Source organism: Chelonoidis abingdonii, chromosome 4, assembly GCF_003597395.2.
Source record: "Chelonoidis abingdonii isolate Lonesome George chromosome 4, CheloAbing_2.0, whole genome shotgun sequence".
NCBI lineage: Eukaryota > Metazoa > Chordata > Testudines > Testudinidae > Chelonoidis > Chelonoidis abingdonii.
Window position 1 is genome coordinate 108,373,887 of NC_133772.1, and position 24,541 is coordinate 108,398,427.

A 24,541-nucleotide genomic window follows, 5' to 3' on the forward strand; every position below is an offset into this window, starting at 1 on the left:
TATGAGTTTTGTCATTGATTTAACTGGGAACAGGATCAAGCGTCTTAGTGCCTATTGCAGCCTAACTATTTATAATAAATTACCTCTATCCTATTGCCCAAAATAAAGAATAATCTTACAGTAGTAAATAAGTCACATCACTTTTTCTAGCTAGCATGTATACCTAATGAGAAAAGGCTCAGTCCTGTAGTCCTCATGCAGGCAAAACGCACTGACTACAGTGGAAGTTCTGCTTGGATTATATGTTTGGGCCCAAATTAGTGCTTTGATATTTTTTTTGAATGAAAATTGTAACAGTGGCTATTGTATACTCTGTCTAGTGTCAACTCATTAGGGCTAGGAAATACAGATCAGTTTCTTACCAGAATATATGTATGTCATACTTTTCCTACAAAAAGCTACTCACAGTTTTTGATGTGATTGTCCTTAGGATGAGTACCATGGAGACAATTCACTGCAATATCTTCAGCAGCTATATTAACCCAAGGCATGGAGAAAACTATTTGCAGCATTATTTTACTTCTTCCTGTCTCAGTAAGACTCATACGTGTTATTGTTTTATATGTTTTTATTTCAACAGACCTGTACTTTTGATAGCCCTTTGTCTTTATTCCCCTTAAAATGAATCAATGGATCAGTTCAGTCACCAATTACAGTCATAGCCATAAGACAAATGTCCTGCTCAACACTATTACTAACTTTTCTGGGGTTTCTTCCCATTACACCTCTGACTTTTGCCAGGCTCTTAATCCAGGCATTTGTTCTGCATTTTCTCTTAGCTGTTCCTAGAATCTGTTACATCAAGGGTCTCAGCACTATCTGTATCTGCTGCTCAGTGCATTTGGTTTATTTTCATATCTCTGCTCCTTAGGTAAATTCCTTCTCTTCAGCTGAAAGTCAGAAGCTGAAGAATCTTATTTGTCTCATTGTGTCTCAATTTCTAAAGATGCTCCTGACAGCTCTGAATCCCCTACCAGTCATTTCCATTATTTTTTTCATTCCAGGGCTCATTCTTATTCACTGTTTCATGTCCATGAACATGTGTTTTCTTTGCTAGAGTTCTTTCAGTGATCATCTTGTTGGGCTTGCACTGCAGGATAATCTCAGACTGGCAAAGAGCAAAGGTAGCATGGCCACCCTTAAGCGGACAAAGAAAGGCAAGGTGTTCTCAGAAATGAAAGTGAGAGGAAACTAGGGTGACCAAATGTCCCAGTTTTATAGGGACAGTCCTGATTTTGGGGGCTTTTTCTTATATAGGCACCTATAACCCCCCACCGCCTGTCCTGATTTTTCACACTTGCCCACTGGTCACCCTAGAGGAAACACCTGGACCTGACGAAATCACAATTGACAGCTGAGAGCCGACCGTTCATATTTTTCCTAAACTGCTCACAGTAGGTCAGCTTCTATCCTTGTCATTCCAAATGCAGAACTCCCACTGTTATCAATTAGTTGTAACACTACTTGTTCTTTTACATCTTGGCATAGATTTTTCCCATTCCCTGCAAATTTATCTCTCTTAACATTTTATTTTAATCATAGTTTTTTCCTCACTTTTATCTATGTCATATATAAGTGATCCTCCCCAGAACAGTCTTCTTTGGATACTCTCAACCAGGCTCAGTGAGCCTATATACAGCTCTTAAATTTAGACCGAGATCTAGTTTTAGACATTGGATTAAATTTGTGTAGACAGAAACTTTTGATACTATTAAAATCACTGGTATAAAAAACAGAGCTTAGGGATTGTCAACACAGGGTTGTCCCCTGCCCCTTCTGCTTTTCACCTTGGTAATGGCACTATCTCCTTAGAGGATAAAGGACAACCCTAATATAACTGAAACAGAAGACAGAAAATAACAGCCCAATATGTGCATAATATCATGCTGATGACATCCCAACAGCCCTCTTTCTTCTGGAGTTAGTCCATGAAATGCAGACACTGTAGTGTCTGGAATTCAAGTAAATCACTAGGTGATAAATTGGCAGTGCTGCCTTTTGGACTAGCCTCTGAGGACAGCCCTACTCACAAAGGAAACTAAATGATATTTGCTATTTAACTTGACATTAGCCCTACAAATGTTTTGCAATGCTCGTTTTCATCTTTCCATCCTCAGTGCCATGGGTGCTGACCCCAGCTAGCTTGCATGGCATTGAGGCCAGGTGGAATAAGGGGAAAACATATGCAAAGTAAATCTTGGGCCTTTCTTGCAGCCCAAACGAATACTTTTGAAGGGAATCCCAGTTTTGCTTGAATCACTCCCGAGAACAGAACAGATACAGGATGGGCAGCATAGCATGCTAATTTTCTTGCAGTGCTTCACCATTGTATCACAATGCTGACCTGGAAGAAGCAATCTCTAAGGTTTTCCCCTCCTTCCTGAAGCTTCCTGATGCAAATATCTCTTTCCATTCAGTGCCATCTTCCTAAAGCTTCCTGATGCAAATACCTCTTCATGTTCAGTGCCCTCTCTTCCATCCCCCACAGTGACTCCTGCAGAGAAGAACTATCAAAGATAAAGTGAGATGCTGATTTATTATTTACCATTAGGTTAGTTTGGGACTGAGTTGCTTCCTAGAATCCCAACTATATGGCTCAGCTAATGATTCTTACCTCAACGAAGAAAGCAATCTCTATCAACTTTTGCTTGCATTCCTATTGTGCAGAATAGTAGCATGATGGCTTGAATGATTAACTAGGTTACTGCAACATAAAATAAATAGCTATTTATTAATGAGTGTATTGGGGAGAAGGGGAAACAAATTACATAGAAAAATAATGGGCTGAAGAGGGCACCCTACACGGACAGACTACTCCATGCTGAAGTCATGCTCCCCAGAGCAAGCAAAAGTTCTTAAAGCTTTAATCACTTACCTTGCTAGCAGAAGGAACCCTTCCAGTGATCCTGTGTGTAATGTGACAGCTCATGTTCTCTGTGCTTTCACACATCCTTTGTTGTCTGAAAAAAGTAAAAATCTACCTTCTCGCTTAGTCTAACTTGAACTATTTGGAAGAAATACATTTGTTATTCCCTTGAGCTATAGCAACACAAATAGGTAGAAAAGGCTTCTTAAGGCTATACATTCAGAAGCAGAATAATCTGAAAAGATACTTACTTACCATCATAATATTGGTCCTGTGCTTTTCACTGCCTTTTCACCACTTGGGTCACTAGTTTGAATCTGGTGCAAGTAACTTATCACAAAAGTTCATTATTATCAGACAGTTACTTGGGGAGTATGGGGGGAGGGATAGCTCAGTGGCTTGAGCACTGGCCTGCTAAGCCCAGTGCTGTGAGTTCAATCCTTAAGGGGGCCATTTAGGGATCTGGGGCAAAAATCTGCCTGGGGATTGGTCCTGCTTTGAGCAGCGGGTTGGACTAGATGATTTCCTGAGGTCCCTTCCAACCCTGATATTCTACCACAAACTGACATGAAACCATTGATTTATAGCAAGAATCCACAGACATGACTAGATTATGCAAATTTGCTGCAGCCACAAGGTTCCTGGCAAGTTGCAACTGTGGCTCTATGTTACAAAAGTGGGTCACTTGCCTGCTTATATATTAATGCTGCAGAGCATCAGGAGGCCAGGGATAACTGGACTGTGGATCCCCTCCCCAGTATTATCTGGTATGTTTAATATTAGGAGATTATCTTAAAGGGAGAAATTAATAAAAGACTATGGAAAAGCAGGTGCAGGGTATACAAGCCAGTGAATTAGCTGAACTTCAGAAATTTGGTGCTTGGAGCAACACAGTAAGGTAGAAGTCAGTTAATTAGAATTTTTTTAGAGTGCAATGGAATTGCTGCCTCTCAAGGGAGTGGAGAGTACTAAACTCCTCACCTAAATTCAGATTATGGTAAATTATGTGGGGCTTTGCTTTGTATATTTTTCTAATGCATTTGTGATGGCCACCATCTTGGCCAACACTAGAGACTGAACTGATCTGGAAGTGTAAATCTCTAGAGGTTGGGCTAAAGAACCCTGTAACTGGGGCCTTAGCAAACTCAAATCCTCTGTTGATCCAGCACAGGGGGGACCTGTAACACACACTGACCTTCACCTCTGGGTTACCCAGCAACCTGGTTTGTTTTGTACATAAATATTAATGGAGGTAAGCACTGTGGTACATAGCAAAACCACTAAGTTGAGAGCCTTCCAAATATTTTGCACATTAAGTGAAAATAGAAGGAATAAGCATAAAAAAGGGATTCTGCTTTGTATCTGTCAGTTGAGTTTGAGTCTCTCTGAATTAAGTGGATTCATCACCAAGCACCTGATGCCTGTCTCCTGGATGTTGTGAACCAGAAATGTTTCATCTATGATTCTTCTAGCTTGAAAGAAACAACACTTGCTGAGGCAGTTTCTTTGGCACTTCTTGTTGGTTTCTTTCCCCTCCCACCTTAAAGCTAAATGCAGTGACAAACCCTCTTAGAGAGAAGAGAATCATTTTCCATCTTGGGAGTAAACATCTTCCTGAAAATAACAAGGCATTTTCTGGGCTTAGATGGACTATCAAAAGAAAATGGAAGGGCATAAGTGTTCAGATTCATTAATCTGTCTCTGTTCTTTCTCTGGGTTCTGTCTTTTGGGTTCTCTTGTGAGACATATTGCTCTTCTTTCATTTTGAATGATATATAAACCTTGGTGGCGAGTGATGGGCCAGCCTCAGTGATGGGCCAGCCTCAGAGATACCCAGGTTCAGTTTGGATAAGTATCTAAAAGGTTTTGCTGTTGCATGGGGTGTGATTATTTTAACGAAGAGATCCCCATCCTCCCAAATCAGAAATCTCCAAAAGGATTAGTGTTAACATGGAACTCTCAGATCTTAGCTATATCCGGTGTAGTGGGTACCTCTATGGATAGGTAATTAGGTTATTATCTACAACCACAGGAACAAGGAAGGCTCCATTCACAACTGTTTTTCTCTACTTTTGACTTATGTTAGCACTGCAAAGTCGATATAGTTCTGGGAACTGGACTGGATTCTGTTCTGTCCCACAAGTCCCCAGCCACCTTTTTAGTTAAATTCCAGTGATCAAAACTTTATTTCTGCTGAAGAATGAGCCAGAAAGAGCCAAGTTTGACCTTCAGCTCCAGGCTGAGTTTGCAGGGCTGGCAGTTAGAAAGAGATATTTGGACTTTATCTGGAAGTCTCTGAGAGGTAATAAATATGAAACGCCATGAACGCCATTTTGACAGTCAGTCTCAGAGTAGAAATGTCATGGAGCCAGTGCACAGCATCATCCAACGGGCAACAGAGTTTTCTTTATACAGAGAAGAAAAGAGACTGAAGGAAAATCCAGGATCAGACTGAAGGTTGCTTGCTCTCGTGGCTGAGACATCCCACCCTGGTCGCTGCCCCTCAGCCAGCGGGTAACCTCTGGGGACAGTTCCCACAGCTGGATCGCAGCTACCAGGCTTCCCACTACGTCCTCACGCTGAGCTGGGAAGGAGACACTCCTCACGCAGTCCAGTGTCCAGACCGCTCCGCCTGCCTCGGAAGCCAAGTGTCCCCCCTTCGTCGGGTGACCCCGAGATTAGTAGAGCAGGGGCCACATTGAGGGCTGGCCTAAGCGGGTGCAGCTGCACCGACTGCTGGAGGAGCTGGACCCGCTCAGCAGTAAGTCCTGCACCGGTGCCCCGTGCTACTCGCTGGGTGAAGCCTGGTTCTCGTCAGCGCCAGCTGCTTCGCCTTTTGCATTCCCGCTGAGACCGGCACAGCTACCGCCGGGGAAATGCACCGGGGTCGCGTGAGGTTAATGTGGGCAGAGCTGGAGCATCCTCCCCGCCGCCCTCCATCGCCCCCGTCAGGCGCGCGCCGCTGGACCCTCCCCGGCTGCAGGGGGCGCGCTCGGAAAGCAGGCGCTTCGCGGGTCCCACTCTTCTCCCGCCGGGCCGCACGCACCGAGGCCAGCGGGTCTGTTGCTAGGTTCCCGAGAGCGTCCCTCCACCCCCTTCCCCGGCCCTGTGTGTGGGCAGAGTCGCCGCCCGGCGGGAAGGGCTGTGGCTGTGGCTCTCCCTGCCCTCCTGCCCGGGGCACTCAGGCTGTGCCCAGCTGTCTCCCGGGGGCAGGTGAGAGCTCGGTCTGGGGCTCACTGACCCTTCAGCGCCACGGGCTGTCGTTTAGCCTGCGGGCGCGTTATTTTGTGGGGACGTCGGGGTATGGTGGTGTCTTTTGGGGGTGTCTTGAGCCGGGCCAGGGGGACATTTGGGGGCTGGGTGCGTGCTTAGGAGGGGTCCCATTTGGGGGACTTGGGTGGTATATTCCATGTTGGGGAGGTCAGGTTGGATCTCTTTGGGGGTAGCTGGTTTCCTTTGGGGCTGTATCTTTTCCAGATACTCTTTTAAAGGGAAGTTTCTTTAGGGGGATCTTTTTCTTTACTGGGAGAGAGTAGGATATTTCTGGAGGGGATCATTTATTATTGCAGGTGAAGGCTCCACCTGTTTTTTTGCGTTTAGGACTCTCGTTTTTAGGCCTTCTCTACACTAGATTTCCAGCAGTTGCTAGCAGTGGCTGGAGTTTCTGTAGATAAAGTGCTAGTGGCTGGTCAGGCATGCTTAACTGTATATACTGCGAGCAGTCCTGTTGAAATGAATGGAACTACTCGCAGTGCATAAAGTTAAGCATGTGCACAAGTCTTTGCAGGATTGGGGTCTGTGTTTGTACATAACATATATAAACACATTTCTGTTTTGCTTTACAGGCCACATACATTAAGAGGAAATGGCTAGAAAACATGAGCACTTTGGACTAAGTTATCTAGAAGAGCTAAATATGATTAAGGAGCGTGAGATTATATGCAAGGAATCTCGACAGGATTTTCTTAAATTCAAACAAGCAGTAGCTACTGCTCATACAAATGTGAGCACTCAGCCCTTACTGGAAGATTTAACACCAGATCAGTCACATCAGTTAGAGCAGTATCATCTTCAGAGGTCAGAGAGTTCACATAAGCCTATCATTAATATAAATAAAAATGTCCCTAATGAATTAATTGTTAGTTCTGAAATTCACAGAAAAGTAAGGATCTTTCCTGAAGTAAGAGACATGAAAAAACAAACTCATGATCTCAGTGTGATGCCTCAAAGAAATAAATCTTCTGTAAAAGAGGACAGTGCTGACAAAAATCAGAAAAATTACTCTGAAAAAATAAATATGGAAAATAGTAGTTGTAGTCATGAAAGTACAAGTGTAAAGATGCCAGTAATAGCATCTTTAGCAGGTACCACTAAAAAAATCACTATGTTAAAACAACCAGCACCGCCTCAGAAGCCTAAATATCGCAAACTTATTCTTCGTCCAAGACTAGTAACTTATAACACCCCCATTCTGTTACAGAAAGTCAAAGATACTAGAAAAGTGCAGAGTAGAGCCCATTCTGTAAAGATAAATGTTCAGACTGTAAAAACAAATAGAACTGAAGAAGATAGCAATGACAGTAAAGAAAGTGATGAATCTAGTTCTACAGATTCTGATTCAAGTGAAAAGGCTTCTAAAAAGAAAAAGGTTATTAGGAAAAAAGATAAAAAAATTGTATGCAGAGAACTTTCAAAAGCAAGTCAACAAGATTCAGTTGTTGAGCCGGGAAGAGTACTGAGTAAAAGAAGCAGTGTCTCCTGCAGTCATCCAAGTGTGAGGTCTGCTTCAGAGCAGTTGGAAGAGGCTAGAGACATAACTAGATCAGACACTTCAAAAATATATGAGGAGAACTTCCAGCAGAGCAAACCAGAAGAGCTTACTTCCACACCAAAGTTGCCTGTGAGAGTGGTTGCAAGGTCTATTGATGAAATAATTGCTTCTCTGCAGTCTACTTTTCAGTCTCCCTCAGACCAGATGATCAAAGAACTCCTGGAGAGTGTTCTTGGCCAGAACTACAGCATAAAAATGGAAGTAGGTGAACCAGAACAAGAGCAATATTTTCTGTTGAGTAAATATTACTTTAGAAAAGTTGTATATTTGTTTTTCAGATCCTACAATGTGTTATAACACAGAGGCCAGACAAAACAAATGGATAAAAACACTGATGTGTCATAGAACTTTGTTCATTGTTCCTTACTGTCAATTTGCAGTGTCCTTTAAAAGTAAAATCAAGCCAATATTAAAACCAGTTAAAATATAACTTCATTTAAGGGTGTCTTTTTGGACACTTGCCATATTACATTGCTTATAATCTAGATGGTTTTTCTGTTATCCCTTTAAAGGGATAATCTTGATATTGACAGATTAACAGAAGTGTTAAATATGTTTATAAGCTAACAATATTAAGGGTGTCAGTTTTGAGTTATTGCTTAGTATTCTGAAATCACAGTAAAATTGTTAATATGTTACTGTTAGATTTATTGATGTGGCGTTAGAAATTCCTCTCATCTAATGTGGTAGTGTTTACAGTAAAAGACTACAATAAGGCATCAAGCATTAAAAAAATGCTTCAGAAGACTGTGAATTGGATACAGAGCCTTTTACTTGGCAATTACTGATTCAGTTCCTAAACAGGACAGTGGATATTACTGTCAGATGGCTCTTAGGCTTGTGTGAAATAAGTTGATGAAAGAAGATCTTATTCCATTTCCAAGCAGTCAGGTGATCACACAGACTCCAGTGCCCAGGAATAAATGGGCAGGGAGACCAAACTACTCTTTCATGCAGAGGTGGTTGCTTTAGAACAAGGTGAGGCAAATCAGTGGAGCTGTGTGACTGTATGCATGTTATGGCTAGGTAGAGAACATCACTCCCTATGGAATGCAATTATGATCATTACATTCACTTGAGATAACAAACATCATGTTGTTTGATTAAATGCAAAAGTTAGAAGAACAGTAACAATAATTGTGTACATTAACTGAACCTCAATTTTAAACAGTAATATATGTGAGTACATCCCATTGTGATTTCCTGTTCAATTTGCATGAAAAATTATTATTAGTTTTATACTACAGTACTTTCTGTTTCCTATTTATAAGAACTATACGTCTTAGACCCGATTTTCAAAAGGGCCCAACAACCTATAGTTACCATTTAGGTACCTGAAGAAGTGACCAAATTTTTAACAAAGCTCAGGCCCCAGTTTGAGGTGGGGAGGAGAGATTCTCCATTGTTTACAGTGGGAGTTGCTGGGTGGAGAGCACTTTTTAAAATCTGTATAGTGATCTTGAATTCCATTCACTTAAAACTTTTCATTGACAGGTTCAGGTTAAAAAAAAATCTAAAATGGAGGAGAGTCTTTGCAGGTCTGGTTGTTCTTTAGCATTTTCATCATCTAGAAGATCTGAGCCTTGACAAGGGTGAATGCTGCTCCAGCAAGTGTTGATTAAATTACGTAAAGTTAAAGGCAGTTGCAGCATGTATTTTCTCAACTGAAGTGACTTTTTAAATAAGATGAAGAATTTATCAATTATTTTTAATCTGTTATGCATAGTTTATCTAATATATATTGCTGAGTTTTAGTCCTTGCCTTTACAAACAAGTTATGAAATTTGTTCTTTTAGGTGAAATGGAAATATCCAAGAAATACATTTATTGAAATGAAAACAAGCTGTTGTAATTAAATGAGATTTTCTTTATTTACATCTTTTTCCCTTCTTATCTCATTCTTGATTGGCATTGGCTACTTAATGTTGATAGCTTAGTGTACTGTTACAAGGTTGACCACAATTTACCCAGCAGCCTTAAAAAGACACTTGTTATCCAGGGAAGGATATGCCAGCCCAGCAGTGTGACATGACCCGTCAACCATGTTTTCTTTGGATTCCACAAGGGGAACTACAATTGTTATGAATAATAGTTCCCACCATGTTTTGTTGAGAAATAGAATTTAAATCATAATTTTAATCTGATTGTCAGTGCTTGCTAACTCTTAATATACTGAGTTACTAAGTTACTATGAGAGGGAGTTTATATTCATTTCAGAAGTGGATTGCTTTTGTTCAGTATTTAACAATCTGCAGCTGATCGTCTTTATTTTTTACAGTACAATAATTCTTTGGTGGTCCAAATAACCTTCTGGGGTATATGGATGGAAGAAAATCCATTTTGTTAGTAAAATAAAAATCTTGGTAAAATTACCACAAAAATTTGAGCATGCAAATATTGTTATTAAACAAGAACTGTGTAATGAACAGTATCAACCCAACACCAAATATACTTTTATCTTTTAAAATTATGTGTGTGTATGTGTGTCTGTCTGTCTCTGTGTACTGTGAGTCCATGTCAGAGTGATGGCCTGTTGAGATCTTCTCCATTATGCTTAACAGTTTGGCTAGTCACTTACTGTGCTTCAGAAGTGGGTTGATAAGGGTTAGTCACTGTTGACCAACTCTGTTTCCCTTTGACATTTACATCCATTCATGCTATTTATGTTATTTTAATGTTTGCTATTTACATTCTTTATGTTCTAGTTGAGGTTTAAATTATAGTTCAGACATAAATGACTTTTACTTCTTGGATAGATCTATGTATGGTTCACCATTAATTGAGAAGGAATTCTTGTGGAAGGTATAAGATAGTTATACCTGCAAGCTTAAGCGGCAGTGCTGTAATTGACAGCATGCATTTCCCACCAATTAACCACCTTTCATATATTGCTTGCTGGTAAAGTGAGAACAGTTTCATACAGACAGAGACTATATGCAGATATTTTAAACTTTCTCTTTTTCACTGCTTCCTTGAGGACCAATTCAACTCCCATTGAAGATAATGGGAGTCTTTTCATTGATATGATTTGGATTTGGATCAGGCCTTTAAGAAGGAAGGTCAGATTCTTCGCATCTTCCTTATTTTCTGGTTAGAGTAGATTTGTGGGCTTGGCTCCTACTTGGCTCCTCACTGTTCTTCTGTAAAAGAAACGTAATGTTTTTTTCATTACAAGTTTGATTACCAGGGCTATTTGTTGTTGTGGAACTGATGTCCATCCTTTTCTTCAGTCTTCTACTGCTTCTGCTCTTTTGTTTATATACTAAAGGAATGGTAACATTATTTTGGAATGCAAATATGAGCATCCATTTCAGACTGTGTCCAAATGTCTATAACATCTCTAAAATTCAGTCTTTTCACTCTTGTTTAGGCTCTTATTCTTGCCCATCTTGACAATTGCAACCTCCTTTTCTCTGGTCTTCCTGACATTCACCCTCGCTTCCCTGAGGTATATTCAAAATACTGCTGCTAAGGTCATCTTCCTGACCCATATATCTGAACACATCATCCTGCTCTTTGAGTCCTTCCACTGGCTTCACCTTCAGCAGTTCCAGACTTGTTAAGGCCCTTCTCAGTTTAGACCCATTCTTCTTATCTGTATTTGTACTTTATTGTGTTGGCGCCCCATGTCCTCTGCTCTACTAATAATGCTGTTCTTTATACTGCATTGGCCAATTATTCACTTGCTTCACAAGCAACATCACACAATCTTCCATGCAACCCTTATGCATGGTAAATTGTTCCTGAAAGAGTCTGGTAAGCCATTACACTTTCCTCCAAATTTCTCTTCAATACATGTCTGTCATGATGCTATGGAAAATTGCCTGGTGATGATGGCCTAGGGACCTCTGATGTTTAAATAATTTGCTTAAATCTTCTTTAACCCCTCCCCCCATCAGCTCCAAATAATCTAGTTATGCAAAGAGATGTTCTATATAAACACGTTCTTATGCATGCATCCGACGAAGTGGGTATTCACCCACGAAAGTTCATGCTCCAAAACTTCTGTTACTCTATAAGGTGCCACAGGACTCTGTGCTGTTTTTACATGTTCTGATTACTGTTTCCCTACTCCTTAGTATGCAGGTCTTTTGTGCTGTTGGTGGCCTGTGATACATACTCTTGGGGGAATTCTGCACAGAATTAATGGCCCCTGCAGATTTCTTTGCTTCCCCATAGAAAAATGACTTTCTGACAGGGAAGCTGCAAGAGCAGTCACGCACCACTCCCTAGCTGTGCAGGTACATCATTTCAGGCACATGGAGCAGCCAATGGAGAGGTAAATCAACACAGGGCTGGGAACATCCCAGCCAGTGGCTTCTATTCTGAGCCAGGATCAGGTGTTAATCCTTGCTGGGCGGGAGGCAGGAGAGAACGGGACATCTTCCCCTGTAAGGAGTGGCTGGGGCTGCATCAGACCCATGCCCAGAAATGTCCTCCAGCTGCAGGAAGCTCAGCATCCTCCCCTGTTTCTTGCCTCCATTGCTCCTCAGCTGTGGGGAGGAGGAGTCACCGTATGGGGAGGTGCTCCCCCATCTGTCCAAATCAATTTGGAATGGGGAAGTTCACTGTTGGGGGTGTATTACTCCAAGCCCTGGTCTACACTATGAGTTTAGGTCGAATTTAGCAGTGTTAGATTGATTTAACCCTGCACCCATCCACACGATGAAGCCATTTTTGTTGACTTAAAGGGCTCTTAAAATCGATTTCTGTACTCCTCCCCAACGAGGGGATTAGGGCTGAAATTGACATTGCCAGGTCGAATTTGGGGGTAGTGTGGATGCAGTTTGACGGTATTGGTCTCCGGGAACTTCCAAGAGTGTTCCATTGTGACCGCTCTGGACAGCACTTTCAACTCAGATGCACTGGCCAGGTAGACAGGAAAAGCCCCGCGAACTTTTGAATTTTATTTCCTGTTCGGCCAGCATGGCAAGTTGATTAGCACAGGAGACCATGCAGAGCTCATCAGCACAGGTGACCATGGAGTCCCAGAATCACAGAAGAGCTCCAGCATGGACCGAATGGGAGGTACTGGATCTGACTGATGTATGGGGAGACGAATCCGTGCTATCAGAACTCCATTCCAAAAGACGAAATGCCAAAGTATTTGAAAAAATCTCCAAGGGCATGAAGGACAGAGGCTATAACAAGGACCCACAGCAGTGCCGTGTGAAACTTAAGGAGCTCAGGCAAGCCTACCAAAGAGGCAAACGGGTCAGACACTTCTATCAGGAGCTGCATGCAATTCTAGGGGGTGCCCCTACAACTACCCTACCCCTGTATGTGGACTCCTGCAAGGGAGTGTTACACAACAAGGATGAGGATTTTGGAGACAAGGAAGATGATGAGAAGGAGGAGGTTGAAGATAGCACACAGCAGGCAAGTGGAGAAACCATTCTTCCTAATGCCAGGAACTGTTTATCACCCTGGAGACATTACCCTCTCAACTCGGGCTCTTGGACCTTGAAGGCGGAGAAGGCCCCTCTGGTGAGCGTACCTTTGTAAATATAATACATGGTTTAAAAGCAAGCATGTTTAATGATTAATTTGCCCTGAAGACTTGGGATGTATTCGTGGCCAGTAAAGCTACTGGAATGCAGTCAAGCAACATCCGTTCTTTATCTCTCTGTGTTATGCTGGTTGAAATAGGGGAATTTTATTAAGGGGACATTCAGAGGTGGCTGTTCCTGCTGGGCTGTGTGCCTGTGGCTGAAAAGAATTCATCCCCACTGTTAGCCACTACTAGCTGCAGATGTTTCAACGCTCACACTATCTTCTCCTTCCCAGAGGCTAGCGAAGATTAGAAGGCGAAAAAAACGCATTCGCGATGAAATGTTCTCTGAGCTCATGCAGTCCTCCTGCATTGAAAGAGCCCAGTGGAATGCATGGAGGCACACAATGTCAGAGTCCAGGAAAGCACAAATGAACACAATGACAGGAGGGACGTGCAAGATGAGAGGTGACGGGAACAAGAGGAGCGGTGGCGGCAGTGTGATGAGAGGAGGCAGGAAGCAATGCTGAGGCTACTGGAGGATCAAACTGATATGCTCTGGCGTATGGCTGAGGTGCAGGAAAGGCAGCAGGAGCACAGACCGCTGGTGCAGCCCCTGTGTAATTAACCACCCTCCTCCCCAAGTTCCATAGCTTCCTCATCCAGACGCCCAAGAATGCAGGGAGGGGGACTCCTGGCACCCAATCACTCCACTCCAGAGGACTGTCCAAGCAACAGAAAGCTGGCATTCAATAGGATTTGAAGTGCAGTGTGGCTTTGTCCTTCCCTCCTCCCATCCTCCACCACCCCACTTGGTGCTTCACTCCTCCACCACCCCTCCCAGGCTACCTTGGTAGTTATCCCCTTATTTCTGTGACTAATTAATAAAGAATGCATGAATGTGAAGCAACAATTACTTTATTGCTTCTGCAAGCGGTGATCGAAGTGGGGAGGATAGGGTGGTTGGCTTACAGGGAAGTAGAGTAAACCAAGGGGGTGGGTTTTCATCAAGCAGAAACAAACAGAACTTTCACACCATAGCCTGGCCAGTCATTAAACTGGGTTTCAAAGCTTTTCTGATGCATAGCACACCCTGCTGTGCTCATCTAACTGCCCTAGTGTTGGGCTGCGTGTAATCAGCGGCCAGGCGATTTGCCTCAACCTCCCATCCCACCATAAACGTCTTCCCCCTTACTCTCACAGATATTGTGGAGCACACAGCAAGCAGTAATAACAATGGGAATACTGGTTTTGCTGAGGTCTAACTGAGTCAATAAACTGCGCCAGCGTGCTTTTAAACATCCAAATACACATTCTACCACCATTCTGCACATGCTCAGCCTATAGTTGAACAGCTCCTGACTATTGTCCAGGCTGCGTGTGTATGGTTTCATGAGCCATGGCATTAAGGGGTAAGCTGGGTCCCCAAGGATAAGTATAGGCATTTCAACATCCCCAACGGTTATTTTCTGGTCTGGAAAGAAAGTTCCTTGCTGCAGCCATTCAGACAGACCAGTGTTCCTGAAGATGTGAATGTCATGTGCCTTTCCCAGCCATCCCACGTTGATGTTGATGAAACGTCCCTTGTGATCCACCAGTGCTTGCAGCACCATTGAAAAGTATCCCTTTCGGTTATGTACTCGCTTTCTTGGTGCTCCAGTCCCAAGATAGGCATATGCGTTACGTCTATCACCCCACCACAGTTAGGGAATCCCATTGCAGCAAAGCCATCCACTATGACCCGCACATTTTCCAGAGTCACTGCCCTTGATAGCAGCAGCTCAGTGATTGCATTGGCTACTTGGATCACAACAGCCCCCACAGTAGATTTGCCCACTCCAAATTGATTCCTGGCTGACCAGTAGCTGTCTGGCATTGCAAGATTCCCGAGGGCTATCGTCACTTGCTTGTGAAATGTGAGGGCTGCTCTCATCTTGGTATTCTTGTGCTTCAGGGCAGGGGAAAGCAAGTCACAAAGTTCCATGAAAGTGCCCTTATGCATATAAAAGTTTTGCAGCCACTGGGAATCATCCCAGACCTGCAACACTATGCACTCCCACCATTCTGTGCTTGTTTCCCGGGCCCAGAAATCAGCGTTCCACGGCATGAACCTGCCCCATTTCCATCATGATGTCCAAATTGCCAGGACCCATGTGTTGAGAGAAGTCTGTGTCCATGTCCTCATCGCTCTCGTCACCGCGCTGCTGTTGCCTCCTCACCTGCTTTTGCAGGTTCTGGTGCTTCATATACTGCAGGATAATGCGCGAGGTGTTTACAGTGCTCATAACTTTCTTGGTGATCTTAGCGGGCTCCATGCTTGCTGTAGTATAGCATCTGCAGGAGAGTAGAGTGGCAGCGGAAGCATGATGATGTTTTTCAGCCCAACTGTACCGTCAGCTGCCAGAGCAGGAGAGCAGAGTGGCAGCGGAAGCGTTACGATGATTTGCAGCCCTATTGTACCGTCTGCTGCCAGCAGCACACAGGACACAACAGCGGCAGCTGAATTGAGCGGGTGGCATGCTTGCCGTGGTATGGCATCTGGGCGGAAAAAATGCGTGAAACGATTGTCTGCCGTTGCTCTCACGGAGGGAGAGGTGACCAATGACATGTACCCAAAACCACCCATGACAATGTTTTTGCCTCATCAGGCAGTGGGAGCTCAACCAAGAATTCCAGTGGGTGGTGGAGACTATGGGAACTCTGAGATAGCTACCTACAGTGCAATGCTCCACTAACCTCAGTACGTCAATGCTAGGCTCGGTACTGTGGACGCACTCCACCAACTTAATGCGCTTAGTGGGGACACACACAATCGACTGTATAAAATTGCTTCCTAAAAAAATCAACTTCTATAAATTTGACCTAATTTTGTAGTGTAGACATACCCCAAGTGTGCAGGGCAATAAATTGCATCCTCCTGCGTAGGACCGTGACTCTGGGAAATGTACATGAAATGGTGGATGGCTTTGCAGAGATGGGTTTCCGTAATTGTGGTGGGGCGATTGATGGCACACACATTCCAATTTTAGTGCCAGACCACCTTGCCTCTGAATACATCAGTAGGAAGGGATACATCTCATGGTGTTGCAGGTGCTTGTGGATCACCGGGGGCATTTCATGGACATCAATGCAGGCTAGTCTGGAAAGGTGCATGACACATACATCTTCAGGAACAGTGGCATGTACAGAGCCGGGTACTTTCTTTCCAGACCACAAGTTCACAGTGGGGGATTTGGAATGCCCATACTAATCCTGGGAGACTCAGTTTACCCCTAACAGCCCTGGCTCATGAAACCTTACACAGGGCACCTGGACAGCAACAAGGAGCGTTTTAACAACAGGCTGAGCAGGTGCCGCATGGTAGTCGAATGTGCCTTTGGCCGTTCGAAAGCTCGCTTGAGGTGTTTAAATGGCAGGGCTAGACCTTACCAGGGATAATATTCCCATGGTCATAGCTGCGTGCTGCACTTTGCATAATGTGTGTGAATCTAAGGGTGAAATATTTGCTCACGTGTGGAGCACTGAGGCAGAGCACTTGGCTGCAGTTTGAACAGCCAGATGCTAGGGCTGTCAGAGGACCCTGGAGGCTGCTATTAACATCAGAGAGGCTTTGAGGAACCACTTTGACAATGAGGGGCAGTAACACATGTCTGCTTTGGAGTTGCTTCCCTGTTGCATCCATGTACAATTTTGGGGCCCAAGATCCTTGCAACACAATGCTTTAGGAACCTGTTCCCGAGAGTGAATTGATTGCTGTATGCTTTTGTATAACACAGAATAAAAACACTTTATCATTAAATACCTTAGCCTTATTTATTGTTAAAAAGGGTAAAACTTCACAACGGTGTATAGCTTCAGCTATCATTGTGCAAGCTGTGAGAGGGGTGGAGTGATAGGGAAACTCAGGAGTGCTGTGAAGTGAAAAGGAATGTGTGGGCATAGATGGGGGTGGGGTTGGCAAATAATTGTACATCTGCTGCAGTGGCACTCAAACTGACAGCTGCAGATTGAGCAGAACCATCAGAGACTTGAGCATCTCTGTATGATCCTCCATAACTTTTATCATCCGCTCTGTCGGTTGCCTAGCAAAAGCAGCATTCTCTTTTCTGTCCTGCCTTTTGGCTTCCCAGCAGTCTTTCCATTCCCTGGTCTGTCTCTCATCCTGCTGTATAACCTTGTGGAACATGCCTTCTTTGCTGTGCCTAAACTTTTTCTTATGTGCTGCAGCTGGTCTGCGAGGTTGCGTGGTGTCTTCTTCAAGGTCTGTGCTGAACAGAAAAGGGATTGTTACATTCCAGCAAACAATTGAAACATTTTAGTAAAAAGGGTATTTTGTTAGTAGAAATCACTTTCCCTCTGAGACTCTAGGCAGGCACACAGCTCCGCACGCACCCCAGTCATGGTGAGTTTCGGGAGTGGGGGAAGGCTGTTGTGCATATGGACAGAAAGGTCATGGCTTGCAGGGCACCTTTGCAGGGATCTCATTCTAAAATTATCCCACCCTTTTTCACAAGTAACTAACCTGCTGGCTGATATCTTGCTGCTGAGGGTGACCAGAGAAACCAGGGCTCAGCTGCTGAATGCTTGCGGCTTTCACCTCGGTCTATATGCAGCTCAGCTATGTGCCGTTTTGGTCCCAGCTCCAGTGCTCGCTAAATGGCATGGTACAGTTTCCTACAGTGGGGGAACTAACAAGGCTGCAATCCTTTGGAATCTGCAGCAGAGAATTAACAAGTACCTCTTGGAAACCTTCCAGAGCTTCTCCCTGGAGGATTCCCTGCAAGTCTCATGTCCATCGACACCCTGCTTTCATAAAATTTTGAAACTCCTGAGAGACGAACTGTGGTCCGTTGTCGCTCACAGGTTGTTCTGGCAGACCGAAACGACTAAAGAGTCCCCATAGTTTTTGGATAGTACTCTCTGCAGTAGTGGACTGCATTATAGAGACTTCTGGCCATTCAGAATGGGCATCTACCACCACCAAGAACATGCTTCCTTCAAGGGGGCCAGTGAAGTCAACGTGAATACATTTCCACGGGTTTTCAGGCCAGTTCCAGGGGTGTAGGGACGCCCACTGGGGTGCATTCCTGACACCCTGACATGACATATACATTCTTGCCTTCTCTTCAATAGCACTGTCCAATCCAAGCCACCAAAAATAGCTTTGTGCAATTTCCTTCATGTGCTCTATTCCACAGTGACCGGAATGCAGCTGTTCTAACATCTGTGATCTCAGTGGCGGTGGGATAATGACACGTCTCCCCCAAAACAAACAACCAGATTGGATTGATAACTCCATTGTCTTGGACATGTAGGTAACAAGGTTGGGTGAGACTGGAGAGGTTTGTCAAGATTTGCCATGCATCATCAGGTCCATAACTTGGGACAATACTGGGTCAGTGTGAATTGCCTTCTTTGTCTGAGTAGCAGTGATGGGTGTATTCTTTCCCTGTTCAAAGTAGATGATTTCCTTTTGGGCAGTATCTTGATGTTTGACTAGCAAAGGCAACCTTGAGAGACCATTTGCATTGCTGTGCAGAGTGGATTTCCTATATTTGATTTCATATATGTGCGCTGAAAGTAACAATGCCCAATCTTGTATACGACTAGCAGCTAATGGGGGGATGCCTATGTAGGGTACAAAAATTGATGTCAGAGCTCTATGGTCTGTGAGAAGAGTAAACTTCCGCCCAAACAGGTACTTATGAAACTTCCAAATTCCAAAAACGATTCCCAATGTCTCACGTTCGATTTGGGCATAGTTAGTTTCTGCTTTGCTTAGAGTATGTGAAGCAGAAGCAATAAGTCTCTCTTCTCCCGAAGGCATAATGTGTGACACGACTGCTCCTACCCCATGTGGGGAGGCATCGCAGGCCAATTGTAGGGGTAAGGATGGATGAAAGTGTGTTAGAACTTCAGAATTTAGCAATGCATCTTTAGCTTTATTAAATGCAACATTACAGGCTTCAGTCCCATTTCTGCCCAAGGAGTTCGTGAAGTGGTTTTAACAGTGTGAGATGAACTTTCCATAATAGTTCAATAGTCCTAGAAATGAGCGCAGCTGGCTAGCATTTTGAGGTTGGGGAGCCTCCACAATAGCCTTAACTTTTTCAGGGGCCTTATGAAGACCCACAGCATCAATGATGTGTCTCAAATATTCAACAGAGGGCTGGAAGAATTCACACTTGTCTTTGTGGACTCATAGGCCATATTCTTCCAGTCTTTGTAGGGTAGCCTCTAAATTCTTTAAGTGATCCTCTTCATTTCCTCAAGTGACCAGGATGTCATCCAGATAGCACTGAACTGGCAAGCCACACAAGATCTCGTCCATAGCCCTCTGGAACAGGGCAGGAACAGACGTTATTCCGAAGGGTAGGCGACAGTATCGATAAAGCCCCTTATGAATCACAATAGTCAACGGCTCTTGGGACTTTTCATCAGCATGCATCTGCAAATACACTTGACTCAGATTAGTCTTACTGAACTTTTGTCCCCCAGCCAGGCCTGTGAAGAGGTCATCGGTGCGGGGAAGCGGGTATTGCTCTGCACACAACACTGGGCTGACAGTGACTTTAAAATCACTGCAGATCCGGAGGGAGCCATCTTTCTTCACTATTGGAACGATAGGAGTGGCCCATGGGCTATGGGTTACTGGTATTAAGACTCCATTGGAGACCAGGCACTCCAGGTCCACTTCAACTTTTGGCCTGATGGCATATGGCACAGGTCGGGCTTTCAGATATTTTGGTTGACTCTCAGGTTTAATGTTCAATGTCACAGTGATTCCCTTCATACTTTCCAGATCCTCTCCAAAAACAGCAGCATGTTTCCTTAGTATAGTAGTGTGACGAACTGAGACTGTTCTTACTGTGGTCTGTGAATGCTGAGTGGGGAGTGTTGGCCTGGGAGGACGATTTGTACTGGGGGATGGGAGACTGGCCTTGAGGGACGATGCCTGAGCATGTAACTTGAGAACCCAGGAAGGGGTTAGAGGCCAGGTGACACCTCTGCCCGGGAAGCTGAACAAAGGCTTGGGGGAGGAGACGCTGAGGAGTCAGAGGGGTTTTCAGGAGCTGGCTGGGGAATGGAGGGAAGCACAGACAAGGCTCTGACCTCCCAGTGGGGCTGTAGTGCTCCTGGGACCCCAAGATGGACTTAATTGGGGAGGATCCTGTTGTCTGTGCCTGTAAGACCTGTCTTGGACTGTGTTCCTGTCATCTAAATAAACCTTCTGCTTTTCTGGCTGGCTGAGAGTCAAGGTGAATTACAGGAAGCCGGGGGTGCATGGCCCTGACTCCCCCACACTCCATGACAAGTAGTCAGACTGGTTTCTTCTTTAGTCATTTGGTGCACTTCTGCCCAGTTCAGTTGAATCTTTCCAAGCCAAGACCTACCCATTAAGGCTGGGTAATTACCTCTCATCACAAACAGTAGCAATTTAGCAGCCTGTCCATTGAGCTTCATCTTAACATCAATAGTGCCCAACATGGGCACAGCATCTCCTGTATACGTCTTCAGAACAGTTTTTGTTACTTTAAGCGGACGATGCTGTAGCTTTTCTTTATACACAGTCTCGGAGACCAGCAAGACAGCTGCACCGGTGTCCAGTTCCATGCGTATAGGTTTGCCATCCAACAATGGGGTTACCCAGTATTCATGTGAACCCACTGCCAAAGACAAAACATGCAGTGGCACTTCTTCTTGCGATGAGGTGTCACCTTGGTCATCCTGGGTCTGCTCTAAGGTATGAAGGGTTCCCCTTTTGGTCGGCCAGACCACAGGCCTCTTTTTCCTGTGTTTACAGGCACACGCAGTGTGTCCCTTTTTGCCATAGTGTCGACATACCAGGTCCTTACACCAGCATTCTGATGCCTGGTGACCCGGCTTACCACAGTGGTAACATTCCTGACTCTGCAGTTTTGTGCATAGGTTCGTGTGACACTTTATGCACCTTAGGAGATGCACAGATGTATTGTGCCTCCTTTGTAGCCAGTTCCATGGAGAATGCAATAGCAACAGCCTTCTGTAAAGTAAGCTGAGCCTCTGTCAGTAGGCGCTTCCGTATAGCTTCACTGTACAGGCCACACACTAACCTGTCACGCAGGGCATCCTTTAACATCTCCTTAAATTCACAGGGTTCTGCTAGCTTTTTAAAAGTTGCTACAAATTGTACAACTGTTTTATCTTCTTTTTGGTCTCTTTTGTGGAACCTATATCTTTCAGCAACTACCAGTGGTTTTGGAGAAAAATGAGACCCCAGGATTTCCACAGTGTCACTGTAAGATTTGGTCTCAGGCTTAACAGGGTATAGTAAGCTGCGTAGCAGGGAGTAGGTTTTAGCTCCTACAACACTCAAGAATATTGGCACCTTCTTCGCTTCTGTAATGTCATTTGCAATAAGAAAAAGCTCAAAACGCTCAGTATACACATGCCATTGCACTATATCTTGCTCAAAAGTGTAAGTGTAGTCATGGTTTTAGTTTCAGTTTCACAGTCAGTGCCAACAAGAAGCAGCTAAAAGAGTTTGGTGGTAGTTTTTTTTTTTTCTTTCTTTAGCTTGACTTCTACTTCCTTCTGTTGCTGGCGCAGCACAGGTGTTCTATCCTCATTGCCACTTTGTTGTATCCTTGGGGGCAGCAGGTTTAGGAAGAAATCACTGGAGACCGGAGAGCTGTAAGCCTTAAAAAGCAACCATTTATTTACACACACTGAACTAACCAAACCAGCCAAAACTGGCAGGGCTATCCCCTAATAATCTAACTCAGTTGCCATAGCAACAGCCAGGGGCTATTACCAGGACAACCAAATACACAACACTAAACATACTGATGGTGGCCAGTAAATGATAGTCCATTATTGACTATGCTTGCGATATGTGCAAATGTAGCAAAAGGAGGAAGGTAGTGTGTTCCAGCTTGGGAAGATGATGTTAAATGTGTTCTATCTGTTCTTATATGTCAGGAGCTCTTATCTCATTCCACTGCTTTAAGATACACTTTTTGATCATTAGTAGGATGAATAGCAACCTCTTTATATACTTTTACTGGAAACCTGAAGTTTTAAGCATACCTACTACTCAAAATGTAAGTGTTAGTGGGATCTTCATGATGTATGTTCCATGTTATGACTTCCACAGAATGCAAACAAGTTTTGGGCCAGCTTTTCAGCATGTGTAAATCAGTGGAGCTATCCTGATTTAGTACAGCTGAAGCGCTGGTCTTTGGGTTTTCAGGGCATGCCTATTTAGTGAATATAAATAGAATATAGATTAAATATAAATACAGATTTTTCCTTAAACTTATTTTAACATTTTCTATCTTACTGAAGAACAAGTGAGATCTCTTGGATAAAATAAAACTGCTATGTAAAATATAAAATTTTCATACATAGTGAGATACATTTATTAAAGGTTGATAACATGAGCATGACTTTAGGAAGAAAAAAAGAACTGGGAGATTAAACTTTTGCATGTGCTTAACTTTACTACCATAAGTAAGTCCCTTGAGGGATTACTCATGGTAGTAAAATTAAGCATGTGCAAAAGTGTTTGTAGGATAGGGGCCTAAGATCATTTGTCCATAAATGTACTTACCAGTTTCAAATTAATTAATCAGCGTTTGCAGTGAAAAACAAAACTCATGCTGATGAGAATATATCACTTCGTTGGTGTTTTGTAGGAAAAAAATATGTCATAAAATCATACTTAATTTTCTTTCTTCTTTGCAAAGCAGACATCAGCTGAGTCTCAGGAAAAGAAGACTGAATCTGAAACTAATGAAGAAATAGTGACAAGTTTTCAGCAACCGAGCCTGGTAAAGTTCAGTGTTATCTAGGAATGTTAAAACATAATATGTTATTGTGCTTGTGTTTGCTTGCTGTCTTGCTCAGATAGGCAGTTCATGTTTCAAACTGATAAAAGTGAAAGGAAATGAAATAGTGTTTTACAACATTTATAATACTGCATAAAAGTCAAATATGCAGTTCTTTTTCTTACTTCCTTTTTCTCTGTCTCCCCCGGGATCTGAGTCTCCTACTATTGGACATATGCAAAATCCCACTGAAATCAATGGCAAGTACTTTTGAGGGCCAGGAAGTACACTACTCTGTACAGTGCCAGCACAAGGGGTCCCTGTTCTTGGTTGGTCCCTAAGCACTACAAATAATAAACATGATTAATCATTTATTTGAGTTAAGTGCTTGTATTGAGTGGGCCCTTGAGTAAATAAAAATTCTTATATATTTGTGTGTATATTTTATTTTTCTGTAACCTACATTCTAGCTATATATAGTTACACATTTAAGCTTAGACAAGTTCTTAGTATTGCTCACAGTTGTAAACTGAGCAGCTGAGAGATATATAATGTATTGAGTAGTATATGTCCTTGCTGTATGTCTCTTTTCAAGTTTTCAGGTCACCCATTGTAGGAACCATAGACGAGACCATGCCATCAATTTTTGAGCAAAAATCCCTATTAGTATTAATATTTAGTGCAATTCATTGTAGTTCCTTTTGGTTACTATTCCACCTTTCTTTGTAAGTCCATTTATCCATAGAGGAATTGATTGTTTTTAGTCTTAACTTATGAAATACTGCAGATGCTGTATAAAATAAATATAGGCAATGAAGGAAAAATTGCACAGCAGGAAACATTATGTTGAGAAATTTGTCCTGTAGGATACAAATATCTGTAGCCCTGTGTCTCATGAAGTTCTGGATGCCTAGGCGGCTTACATCTCTCTGCAGCTCATGGAGGCTGATCAGTGCTGTGGTGCTGCCTGGTCTGGCCAAACTCACTGTACTTCTGCTTGCCACCAGATTCTCTGCCTCTGCATCAGAATACAGTAGTAGTTTCATTTGCTTCCATCCTTACTCCTTCTCTTTTAACTTTTCTGTTGAGTTTTCTGGGCAGTGGGGAGCAGCATTCCTCCCTGGGTTGGTTAACTTCTCTGGTTTAACCCTCTCTGAGTTTCCACTACAGTATCTTCCTTGCTGGCTATTCTGACCCTTACAGGCATGGCAGAGTAGCCAAGAAAGCACCAGGTCAAATCCAAGTGTTGCTCTATATATGAGGCAGCTTTCTCAGGCTTGGAAGGTAGTGAGTTGTGTTCACCCGGCATCCAGCCTCTCTTAATTCCCGTGATTATGAGTCAGACAGGCGGGTGAGGGTCACCCAGTCACTGAGGCAGCCATGATGCTAATTGGGGAAAAATGGACCAGGAACCCCCAGTGCAGAGCTGGGAGAGGCTCCAAAAGCAAGGAGGACCCGGACCACTTGACTCAGGGGTAAATACCAGGGGACCACTGCAGAACAAAAAGGGGAGGCTTTTGGGGCCACAAGTCCCATCCCCCACA

At 43.6% G+C, this 24,541-nt stretch overlaps 1 protein-coding gene across 4 annotated transcripts in view; it reads left to right on the forward strand.

Annotated features, from left to right (window-relative positions):
• The window catches only part of TTC6 (tetratricopeptide repeat domain 6), a 162,106-nt gene that overhangs the window by 8,106 nt on the left and 129,459 nt on the right, over positions 1 to 24,541 (forward strand). For 2 of the 4 annotated variants that reach the window (XM_032789965.2, XM_032789969.2), the window contains exons 1-2: positions 6,650 to 7,898; positions 22,917 to 23,000. In XM_032789965.2, coding sequence (XP_032645856.1) covers positions 6,732 to 7,898; positions 22,917 to 23,000 — 1,251 coding nt within the window. In that variant the 5' untranslated portion in view covers positions 6,650 to 6,731. Of the gene's footprint in view, positions 1 to 6,649; positions 7,899 to 22,916; positions 23,001 to 24,541 lie in introns of those variants that run through there. The other 2 variants (XM_032789967.2, XM_032789971.2) reach the window with 2 other exon arrangements.